At 47.8% G+C, this 12549-nt stretch overlaps 1 protein-coding gene across 1 annotated transcript in view; it reads right to left on the reverse strand.

Moving 5' to 3' along the window:
- Positions 1-11272, reverse strand: part of LOC148145185 (uncharacterized) — a 92722-nt gene extending 81450 nt beyond the window's left edge. Inside the window, exons 1-2 of the mRNA XM_087973793.1 lie at positions 11213-11272; positions 7652-7961 (exon numbers count right to left, since the gene is read on the reverse strand). Of these exons, the coding sequence (XP_087829919.1) occupies positions 7652-7961; positions 11213-11272 (370 nt within the window). The remainder of the gene's footprint in view (positions 1-7651; positions 7962-11212) is intronic.
- Positions 11273-12549: the final 1277 nt, after the last annotated feature.

The following is a 12549-nucleotide window of genomic DNA, read 5'->3' on the forward strand; positions in this document are numbered from 1 at the left end:
GATATGGGTCGGGTGCTGGCAGGTGGGACTAGATTGGGTTGGGATATCTGGTCAGCATGGACGGGTTGGACCGAAGGCTCTGTTTCCGTGCTGTACATCTCTATGACTCTCTGACTCAGCAGTACATACCTACTTTTGTATTCTCGCCCTCCCAAAATGAATGCTGACATTGTATTTGCCTTCCGAACTGTCAACTGAACGTTAACCTGAAGGAAATCCTGAACTTGGACTCCCCAGTCTCTTTGTGCTTTCTGTGCTTAGAAAATGGTCTACACCTCTATTCTTCTTGCCAAAGTGCGTGGACTCATACTTTCCTACATTGTATTCCATCTGTCAATTCGTACCCACTCTCCTAGCCTGTCCAAGTCCTTCTGCAGCCTCCCCACCTCCTCAACATCACACCACTGTCCATCTCCCCACCTGTCCCTGCACCATTTCTGTGTCTTTTGCAAACTTAGCGACAGTGCCCTCAGCTCTTTCATCCAGATTGTTAATATAGAACATGATTGGTTGGGTCCCACCATCGACCCCTGTGGAACACCACTAAGTCATTCTGAAAAAGACCCCTTTCTCTCCATCCTCTGCCTTCTGACAGTCAGCCAAACATCTATGGATGCCTAAACCTTGCTCCCAACACTATAGACTCATTTAGATAGCAGCCTCCTGCACAAGACTTTGTCAAGGGCCTTTTGAAACTCCAAGTACATCATGTCCACCAGCTCTCCATTGTCTAAGTTGCTCATTACCTCTTCAAAGAGTTGAACTGGATTAGTCAGGCACGATCTGTCCCTGATGAAACCATGCTGACTCCAATATATTTTGCCATGCACTTCCAAGTACTCTGCAATCTTATACTTAATAATGGACTCTAAAATCTTACCAACGACTGAGGTCAGGCTAACTGGCCGGTACTTTCCTGTCTTCTGCCTCCCTCTCTTCTAAAGCAAGAGTGTTACATTATCTACTTTCCTGTCCTCTGGGACCCTCCCTAACTCCAGTGATTCCTGAAAGACCACCACTAATGTCTCCACAATCTCATCAGTTAAAAATCACACAACACCAGGTTATAGTCCAACAGGTTTAATTGGAAGCACTCGCTTTTGGAGCGACGCTCCTTCATCAGGTGATAGTGGAGGGCTCAATCCTAACACAGAATTTATAGCAAAAATTTACGGTGTGATGTAACTGAAATTATACATTGAAAAACTAATTGTTAAGCCTTTCATCTGTTAGAATACCGTGATAGTTTCACTTCTTTCATGTGTAAATCACAAAACCTTTTATTTAAAAAGTTGCATTCTCAGGTTAGCTGTTAACAATGGTGATAGCAAGACAATGTGTTGAAGGTGTTAGCCCCCTGTGTTCTCTGTCTATGCCATGATGTTTAGATTGATTCTATTCTAAAAAGTGAGATAATGGAGTTTTACATGAATTCATGCAGTTTTTGAGCTCAGAGTTCGACATGAATGCATGCAGTTTTTGAGCAAAGTACAATGTAACCCTGCAAGTACAAATTCACCCCACAAAATATATGTGTGCATGTGGGTCTTTGTCTGTCTGTGTCTGCATGTCTGTCTGGGTTGGGGGTTGTGAGTGTGAGAAAGAGTGTGTGTGTGTGTAGTGAGTGCAGAGTGTCTTAAGTCTGTGAGGTGGTGCATGTGGGAGTGTGTGTGTCTGTAAGGGTGTGTGTGGGTGTCTGTGTGCGCGTCTGTGTGTATCTGTGTGTAGGAGTGTCTGTGTGTGTGTGTAGTGCAATGGTGATCACCTGTAATGTGATATGAACCCAAGGTCCCGGTTGAGGCCCTCCCTATGGGTACCGAACTTAGCTATCAGCCTCTGCTCGGCCACTTTCCTCTGCTGCCTGTCCCAAAGGCCACCTTGGAGGATGGTCACCCGAAGGTCCGAGGCTGAATGTCCTGGACCACTGAAGTGTTCCCCAACTGGGAGGGAACCCTCCTGTCTGTTGATTGTTGTGCGGTGCCCATTCATCCGTTGTGGTAGCCTTTCCTCGGTTTCCCCAATGTTGCTGGCGTATTCCATTGTGCAAACTGATGCAAAGTGCTTGTTCAATTCCTCCACCATTTCTTTGATCCCCATTACTACTTCTCCAGCCTCATTTTCCACTCGACTCTCTCTCGCCTTTTAGGTATCGAGAAAAGTTCTTTCGATCTTTAATCTTTTATACTATGAGCGAGTTTGCCCTCATATTTCACGTTCTCACCCCTTATTACATTTTTATTTATCCTTTGCTTCTTTTAAAAACAAATCTCAGTTGTCTGGCTCCCCACTAATCTTCACCACATTGTACGGCTTTTCTTTTGATTTTATGCAGTCCCTGGCTTCCCCTATCAACCATGGCTCCTCATCCTCCCCTTAGTATGCGTCTTCTTCCTTGTGATGAATTTTTTCCTGGGCCTCCCGAATCATCCCCAGAAACTCCTGCCATTACTGCTCCACTCCCTTCCCTGCCAGGCTCCCCTTCCAAACCACTCCAGCCAGCTCCCCCCCCCCCCCCCCTCATGTCTCTGTAGTTATCTTTACTCAGTTGTGATACAATTACGCCTGAATCTGCCATCTCCCTCTCACACTGCAGGGTGAATTTGATTACAGAGCAACCTCAACTACTGAATGAGATGGGCGGAGAGTATTTCGTCCGGATAACTGATCTGATCATGAAAGAAGGAAGCATTTGGGATGTTGTTCGGATAATCCGAAGTTTGGATAATTGATGTTCGGATAACCGAGGTCTCTGCCCACGAGGGGCTCCTTCACCTTCAGCTTCCTAACCAGGCCTGCCTTGTTACACAGCACCGAATCCAGGATTGCCCGTTCCCTATCCAGCTCAACCACAAGCTGCTCCAAAAAACATCTCATAAGACATTTCTTTGCTTGGAATCTGCTTCCAACTGATCGCCCCAGTCCCCCTGCATGCTGAAGGCCTCCTTCCTCACACACCTTCTCTACCTCCTGCTTTGTCTTCTGCCCCACATCCTGGCTACTGCGAGGTGGCCTGGAAGCAACTCTTTATTTTTTATTTTGCAGTCCCTCAGATCTACCCACACAGATTCTGTGCCTTTATCTTTTAGATTAGATTAATTACAGTGTGGAAACAGGCCCTTCGGCCCAACAAGTCCACACCGACCCGCCGAAGAGCAACCCACCCAGACCCATTCCCCTACATCTACCCCTTCACCTAACACTACGGGCAATTTACTGATTCACCTGACTTGCACATTTTTGGACTGTGGGAGGAAACCGGAGCACCCGGAGGAAACCCACACAGACACGGGGAGAATGTGCAAACTCCACACAGTCAGTCGTCTGAGGCGGGAATTGAACCCGGGTCTCTGGCGCTGTGAGGCAGCAGTGCTAACCACTGTGTCACCGTGCCGCCTTCTGAGTTTTCACAATTTGTTACCATTAATTTAATTTCATTCCTTACTGACAAGGTAACCGAGTGCTCTCTGTCCATCTGCCTGTCCTTTCGATAGGACATGGGTCCTTGGATGTTTCATTCCCAGACCTGCTCGCTGCTCCCCTTGCATTCACATCCCTGTGATACCCGCAACATTGTACCTGACAACTTCAGTGTATACGTTTCAGTACAACACCCTCAGTCCTGCACTAACTGTCTCCCTTCTGATAATTGTCCCCTTACCTGCTGGGCCTGAATTTAGTTTCCTGAGCCTTTACACACTCTCTGACCTATCACTTGTTTTGGAAACTTTGATATCTTCTGCTGAGCCCTCCCACCATCCATAATTTACAGTGCAACTGACCCCACTCTCCACTATTTAGTATAAAGCCCTACCCACAGGCCGAGTTATGTGTCACCAGGACTCTGGTCCCAATATGATTCAGGTGGAGCCCGTCCCATTGGAACAGCTCCCTCCTTCCTCAGTGCCAATGTCCCATGAATGCGAACCCATTTCTCCCACACCAATCTTTGAGCCACACATTTACCTCTTTAACCTTGTTGACCCTCTGCCAATTAGCTCATGGCTCTGGAAATTATTCCCTTTTTTGCTTCTGGTTTCTAATTTAGCCGGAAGCTGCTCCTATTCCCTCTGCAGAAACTCCTTCCCCTTTCTACCTACATCGTTGGCACCCATGTGGACCACAACAGTTGGGTCTTTCCCCTCCCACTCCACGTTCCTCTGTAGCCCTGATGAGATATCCAAAACCCAAGCACCAGGCAGACAACCCAGCCTTCGGGACTCTCAATCCTGGCCACAGGGACCAGTGTTGATTCCCCTGACTATACTATCCCTGATTATAGCTACATTTCTATGGTCAGTTATGGTGCTATGGTCAGTTATGGTGCTATGGTCAATTATGGTACTATGGTTAGTTATGGTGCTATGGTCAGTTATGGTACTATGGTCAGTTATGGTGCTATGGTCAGTTATGGTGCTATGGTCAGTTATGGTACTATGGTCAGTTTGCTCCTCCTCCCTACAGCCCCCACCCTCATCCACACATGGAGTAAGAATCTCAAACCTGTTAGACAAGCTCAAGAGCTGAGGCTCCTTCAGCCCTACCTCCTGGATCCCTCTACCTGCCTCACACTTAGTCACATCATCCCCTGGCCCTGGCCACTGACTGAACTTAGTTAATCTAAAGCTGTGAATGACTCCTGAAACACACCCTCCGGTAACTCTCCCCTTCCCAATGTACCACAGTATTTGAAACTCAGTCTCCAGCTCATAAACTCTGAACTGGAGTTCCTCAAGTAACCAACACTTACTACAGAAGTGGTGACTGCGAGTAAGACAGGGAGTTCGACTCCAGCTTTTAGAGGGAGCAGACGGATTTGTACCAACTCCAGAAGGTTCTAGTCATTAACCCTTACCCAATGTAGTTGTACTTATTGCCATCAAGCCGGAGTTGATCTTCATGTCTCCACCCATAATGTGTGACATCTGCACAATGGGCGGAGCCAATAAAACACAAACACTAACACCTTCAAAGCAGCAAAAGGTAGCCAGGTAAGTTAGCAAGGCTGTAAACGAGAGGCGAGACAAAAGAATCGCGACTGTACTGGGTTTCTGAATTGTGCCAATTCCATTATCGTTGCATCAGAACCTTATGAAGTTCCCAAAAGTCATTGGACTTTGCCTGATCCATCAGGGACACTGGGATGGCTTGGAGCCTCTGTCACTGGATGACTTCCTGGAGTCAGTAGGATTTATCCCAGCAGGAACAGCTCCCTCTCCTGTGATTACGCACTGGAAATCCAGAATCCCAGTAAATCAACGGGCTGGCTTGTAGTCAATGAAATGTAAAGATTTACAGACTTGAAACATGAATAATCAGTGCCCAAAGTTATCAGTGAACGTTAACAAGTTAGAGCTAGTCAAATTTCCCATTCGGCTTCATATGAGGAAGAGGGATCAGGAACAGAACAGTTCGCTCTGTTCCCACTCGGCAGATGCTGGGTAGTTCCAGATTTTCAGTCGATAGTGCTTTGTTCATATTTTGTGAGAGTAATATTTGACAGAATGTGAGCAAAGCTGTAAGGGCAGATGATGGTAAACTTGGTCAAAGCAGGAGATTTTAAGGAGCAGCAAGAGGGAGGTGGAGAGGTTTCGGAAGGGAATCTCTGGAGTTGAGGACTGAGACAGCCATTGGCTGCCATTAACATTGGGGATGACCAACAGGTCAGGATTAGCACAGAAAGTACAAGACATTCAGAGACCTCCTTCAGTATGGGGAAGCCTTGTGGGTATGGTCTACATCTTCACTCCAGTGTCACACGAGCTAGGTTCCACCTAATGCCCCTGGGGCATTGGGCAAGCCTGCCAGCTGTGCCCCCCCCCCCCCCCAAACCCAAAGGCAGGGTCTCATAGCCAGAGAATCATAGAAATACAAAGTGGAAGTAGGCCACTTGGCCCATCGAGTCCACACCGACCCTCTGAAGAGCATAGCCCAGACCCATAGGGCCTAGCATTTCCCAGGGCAAATCCACCTATCCCCCAGCACATCCCTGGGCACTATGGGTAATTTAGCACGGCCAATCCACCCTAACCTGCACATCCCAGGGCACTATGGGTAATTTAGCACGGCCAATCCACCCTAACCTGTACATCCCTGGGCACTATGGGCAATTTAGCATGGAGAAAGTGAGGTCTGCAGATGCTGGAGATCAAAGTTGAAACTTTATTGCTGGTAATTTAGCACGGCCAATCCACCCTAACCTGCACATCGCTGGGCACTATGGGACAATTTAGCATGGCCAATCCACCCTAACCTGTACATCCCAGGGCACTATGGGACAATTTAGCACGGCCAATCCACCCTAACCTGTACATCCCAGGGCACTATGGGACAATTTAGCACGGCCAATCCACCCTAACCTGTACATCCCTGGGCATTATGGGTAATTTAGCATGGCCAATCCACCCTAACCTGTACATCCCTGGGCACTATGGGTAATTTAGCAAGGCCAATCCACCTTAACCTGTACATCCCTGGGCACTATGGGCAATTTAGCACGGCCAATCCACCCTAACCTGTACATCCCTGGGCACTATAGGTAATTTAGCAAGGCCAATCCACCTTAACCTGTACATCCCTGGGCACTATTGGTAATTTAGCAAGGTCAATCCACCTTAACCTGTACATCCCTGGGCACTATGGGCAATTTAGCAAGGTCAATCCACCTTAACCTGTACATCCCTGGGCACTATGGGTAATTTAGCAAGGTCAATCCACCTTAACCTGTACATCCCTGAGCACTATGGGCAATTTAGCACGGCCAATCCACCCTAACCTGCACATCGCTGGGCACTATGGGACAATTTAGCACGGCCAATCCACCCTAACCTGCACATCCCTGGGCACTATGGGTAATTTAGCACGGCCAATCCACCCTAACCTGCACATCGCTGGGCACTATGGGACAATTTAGCACGGCCAATCCACCCTAACCTGCACATCGCTGTGCACTATGGGACAATTTAGCACGGCCAATCCACCCTAACCTGCACATCTTTGGAGGGAGGAAACCAGAGCACTCAAAGGAAACCCACATAGACACGGGGAGAATGTGCAAACTCCACGCGGTCATTGCCCAAGGGAAGAATTGAACCTGTGTCCCTGGCAATGTGAGGCAGCAGTGCTAACCACTGAGCCTCCCCCCTAGTAATACAAATTCATATTCTCCCTAGTTTTACAGATTAACAGCAGCATTCAAAATAAATATAGATGTAGATCAGGAAGAGTACTTCATTAAATGGATTCCCAACAATGCAGAAAGTCTCACTGACTCGGTGAGGAACAGGAGCATAAAAGATCAGGGGAAGCCCTCTACATATTGACGGTTTACTGGCATTTCTCTTTTCTGCATTCGGTATCACATATGCTTTGTAACTCTGGTTAAAACTGAAAAGGTGGGCTGGTTTAATCAGCTGGTTGAAGAATTCATGAAGACGGATTTCCTCTATCTGGATTTCAGCCACTCAATTTATTTGATTATATAAACGAGAATTTAAAAATGTATTTCCTACGTTATAAACAGCAAAATTCATTTGTAAAAGTGTTGTGATCTTGCTCTAAAACACCACCTTGAACATGATTATTTTCTGTGTCTAAGTTCAACAAGTACTCCTGACAGTCTGATCAGGACTGGGATATTCTGAGAGGGCTATACCTGGTTCTCCAGCTTGGTGCCTTTGGAGGCGGATGGTAATCCAGTTGCCGGGTAAGTCTTTCCCTCGATGGTTGACAGAGGTGACAGTGACATTGTAGTCTTGGTCGCTGTCCAGATTTCTCAGCGTTATGTATCTCAGCCTGGTTGTTTTGACCAGGCTGTCTGTGTCCCTCTCAATGTAAACCTGTGGAGAGTACAGGACCGGTTTCAACACGACCCCCTGACTGCACAGAGACAGAAGCCAGTCCTGAACACATGGCCGGTGACCCCAACGAGATGCAGCACCAATTTCCAAAACATAGAAAAAAATCTGAGATAAAAGGACATTAAAGAGTGAGAAACAGAAATTGCTCCGTAGGATATTAAAGAAAGGCTCATCTCAGCTAATTATCTTTATTTATTCATGGGGTATGGACATCACTGGGCAAGAAAGAATTTGTTACCCATCCTTAATTGCCCCGCAGTGGGTGGTGGGGAGCCGCCCTCTTGAACTGCCCATTGGGTATAGGGTCTGACAGTGCAGTTAGGAGAGATTTCCAGTAATTGGAGATCTCCAGCCACAGTGATATTGTTCCAAAACAGCATGGTGCTTGGTGGGGAGGAGAAACTGGGTTTGATGGGACTCTTATAGCAACTGCAGTGGCGGAGCAGACTCGAGGGCTGAATGGCCTGCACCTGCTCTTATCTCTCATGGTGCTCTCCAGGTCTCCGCAGATGGTGAGGTCTCAGGGTTGGGATGGTGCACAGTAATTTTTGTGAGTGGTCCCCTCGCCTGTGGATAGTACATACTGCAGTAATGATGCATGGAAACAGTGGGTATTGAGACAAATGGAATTAGCTATGGTTAGATATTGAGTAAACTGCCTCTACACTGTCTCCATCAAACACTTCCAGGAGGCATTGTGTTCCTGTTAGAGTGAAGGGTCAGGCTGGTAAGATTAAGGAACAATGGATGAATAAAGATATTGATGTTCTAGTCAAGAAGAAAAGAGAATCTTATTTTAGATATGGACAACTTGATTCAATTGAATCTCTTAATCAATATGAAGAGTGTAGGGGCATTCTTAAGAAAGAAATCAGGAACGCGAAGAGGGGATTTGAGATGGAATTGGCAGATAAGGTTAAGAATACTCCAAAGAGATTCTACAGATACATTAAGAGCAAGAAGGTAACAAGACAGAGCCAGTGGCCCTTAAAGATCAGGGAGGTCAACTTTGTGTTGAATCCCCGGAGATGGGAGAGATAGTAAATGAATATTTCACATCAGCTGTTACAGTGGAAGAAGAAATGGAGGCTACAGAATTCAGGGAAGTAAATATTGATGTTTTAAAAACAGTTCACAATTCAGAAGATGAAGTACTGGAGATCTTAGAGAATATAAAGGTGGATAAATCTCCTGGACCTGATCTAGTGTATTCCAGAATGCTGTGGGAAGTAAGGCAGGAAATTGTGAGACCCCTTGTAGGAATTTTTGCATCAGCTATAACTATGGGGGAGATGCCTGATAACTGGAGTGTGGCTAATGTTGTCCCTTTGTTTAACAAAGGTTGTAAGGAGAAACTGGGGAACTATAGACCTATGAGTCTGACTTCGGTTGTGGGTAAATTGTTTGGATTAGTTTCCCTACAGTGTGGAAACATGCCCTTCGGCCCAACAAGCCCACACTGACCCTCTGAAGAGTAACCCCCCTAGACCCACTTCCCTCTGACTAACACACCTAACACATGGTCAATTCACCCTGACCTGCACATCTTTGGACTGTGGGAGGAAACCGGAGCACCCGGAGGAAACCCACGCAGACACGGGGAGAACGTGCAAACTCCACACAGAGAGTCAAACTCAGGTCCCTGGTGCTGTGAGGTAGTGGTGCTAACCACCCAGCCACCATGCCACCAGTTTGGGAATGATACTAAAACTGGTGGCATAGTAGACACTAAAAAAGGATTTCTAAGATTACAAAGGGGTCCTGATCAAATGTGTCAATGGGCTGAAAAATGGAAGATGGAGTTCAATCTGGATAAATGTGAGGTATTGCATTTTGGTGCAACAACCAAGGGCAGGGCTTATACAATTAGTAGTAGGGCTTTAGGTAGTTGTTATAGAACAGAGAGGCCTAGGGCTGCAGGTACATAGCTCTTTGAAGTTTGCATCCCATTCAGAGAGGGTAATTAATAAGGTGTTAGGCCCACTTGCCTTCATTGCTCTGTTCCCTGAGTGTAGGAGTTGTGATGTCATGTTGAGGTTGTACAGAACATTGGGGAAGCCTCTCCTGGAACACTGTGGCCTGTTCTGGGCACCCAGTTGTAGGAAGGACATTATATAGATGGAGAGGGTTCTGAAGAGATTGACCAGGGATGTTGCCAGGTATGGAAGGTTAGAGTTATAAAGATAGGCTGGAGCACAGGAGGTTGAGAGGCAATCTTAAATAAGTTTATAAAATAATGAAGGGTATAGACAGGGTTGATGGTAAGTGCCTTTTCCCTAGGATGGGGGATTTCAAATCTGGGGTTACCTTTTTAAGATGAGAGGAGAGACATTTAAAAAAGACATGAGGGGCAACTTGTTTACACAGAGAGTGGTCCGTGTGTGGAATGATCTTCCTGAGGAAGTGGTGGGTGTAGGTACAATTACAACTTGAAAAGACACTTGGGGGGATAGGGACCAGGAGCAGGCAGGTTTGGGAAGATGGTCAGCATGGACTGGTTGGACTGAAGGGTCTGTTTTCCTGCTGTATGACTCTGTGTCAGGGACAACATGGGATTCAATACAAAGTCAAGCTCCCTCTACCCTGTCCCCATCAAACGCTCCCAGGACAGGGATAATCACAGGATTAGATACAGAGTAAAGCTCCCTCTACACAGTCCTCTGTCACACTCTCCCAGGACAGGGACAACACAGAGTTAGATACAAGTAAAGCTCCTCTACACTGACCCCATCGAATACTCCTAGGACAGGTTCAGCACGGGGTTAGATACAAAGTAAAGCTCCCTCTACACTGTCCCCCAATCAAACACTCCCAGGGCAGGGACAGCACGGGGTTAGCTACAGAGTAAAGCTCCCTCTACACTGACCCCGCTCATCACTCCCAGGATGCAGGTTGGTAGAAGCACAATTGAATTCACATATAAATACATTAAAGATCTCTCACTCTGTGGAAATGTCTGGCCCAGGGTGGGAGAAGGTCTGAGCTGGTCATATATCGATATCCCAGCTGGGTTGGTGGAGGTGGACCCTGTCTCTCTGTTAACTCAGCAACAAATAACTGCTTTCAGGCAGCATCCTGTGACCCTGGGTATGGACCAATGACGGATGGTCCTCAGTGACTGGGTCTGTAAATCAGGACGGTTTCGACACACAACCTTTTTGTGAGGATCCTGCTGGGTCTAGCCTAAAGGACAGAGTGAGGGAGGATGCCAGGGGCTGAAATCACTGTGTCTTGGTTCTGGGGGAGCTGTTTCAGGTTTTGGAAGGGTTGTTCACAATGTAGCCTCATAGGTTTAGCTGCTCCTCCACACCCATGTGATCTCTCTTGTCCTATTCCAGCTCCATGTGCCCATGTACCGTTCTCTGGATAACTCTCCGATGCTGGCATTTCCCGGAATCCACTGGCACGTGTGCCATCTCTAAAAGCGGGCTGTGTAAAGCGAAGCAGCACTCTCAGGCTGGAGTGGTCCTGACATTTGCCCCATGGAACCCCACTGTGTGGGCAGGCACCTGGAGGGGCTGCTGGATGGGGTGGGGTAGAGTGGAGGATTTCCCCCCGCCCCCTGGGACTGGCATGGCAGCACCCCGACACCAGCTGATGCCAGTCTGCTCCGAGATTACCAACCAGGTCCACGCGGTCACAGCAGTGCCCAGAATATGCACCATCCTCTCTTCGATACCTCACACTCAGCTGTCACCGACCCTGGATCCACCTCTCCCCCCAAGTCTTATCCTGCACCACTCTCACTGATGTCTGCCACAATTTCCCCCATCTCTCTCACACACCCCGACCTCCCAATCCCCTGGCACCACGAGCCCTGCATGCCCACTGTGCTGTCCACTCACTCAGATCACCTCCCCACCTGCACAAGAGTAACGCTTGGCCAACCGATTTCATCTCCTATAATATCTCTCTCTCTCGTTCCCATTCCAGGGGGGGACCAGCCCGCAACAGGGCAGAAGGGTTCAAATGGAATGGTGGTTCTGCCTGGTATTCAGCTTCTGTGGAGAACATGCCAACCTTGACCAGCTCTGAGTGGCTGACTGACCTGAGTCCAAGCCCCTGGGCTGGTACTGGAGGCTGCCCTTACTCCCTGTGCCTGGAGCCCCTCAGTAACTGACAATCTTAATGGATTTGTGTCGGTGTTAAATGGCTAAGGGGGGAAAAGCACAAAACAGCACCACACGGTGGGGATGCTGGAAGCATCCAGGCAGGCCCAGAGTGTGTGAGGGCTCTGATAAAAGGCAAAGAGCCAGGGATACATCCTGGTGCAGTCCAGGAGCTGGCTGCAGGTCTCTGAGGGCACAGTGCCAATGTTGCAATGAGAATTACTGGGGTAGCCCGAGGGATAAATTAAATAGACAAGGGCCCAGTGAGAGGTTTGGAGATCTGCCATGACGGTTACTAGAAACTGGCACATGTCAGATGCCAATGTCCATAGAAGAGAGATGCATGCGCTTGGTGCCCGTGTAATGTGCCTGCGTAGTGTGTCTGTGTAGTGTGTCTGTGTAGTGTGTCTGTGTAGTGTGTCCGTGTAGTGTATCCGTGTAGTGTGTCCGTGCAGTGTGTCCGTGTAGTGTGTCTGTGTAGTGTGTCCGTGTAGTGTGTCTGTGTAGTGTGTCTGTGTAGTGTGTCTGTGTAGTGTGTCTGTGTAGTGTGTCTATGTAGTGTGTCCGTGTAGTGTGTCTGTGTA

Source organism: Chiloscyllium plagiosum, unplaced genomic scaffold (assembly GCF_037043375.1).
Source record: "Chiloscyllium plagiosum isolate Xiang-an unplaced genomic scaffold, Cpla_swu_hap1 HiC_scaffold_26, whole genome shotgun sequence".
NCBI lineage: Eukaryota > Metazoa > Chordata > Chondrichthyes > Orectolobiformes > Hemiscylliidae > Chiloscyllium > Chiloscyllium plagiosum.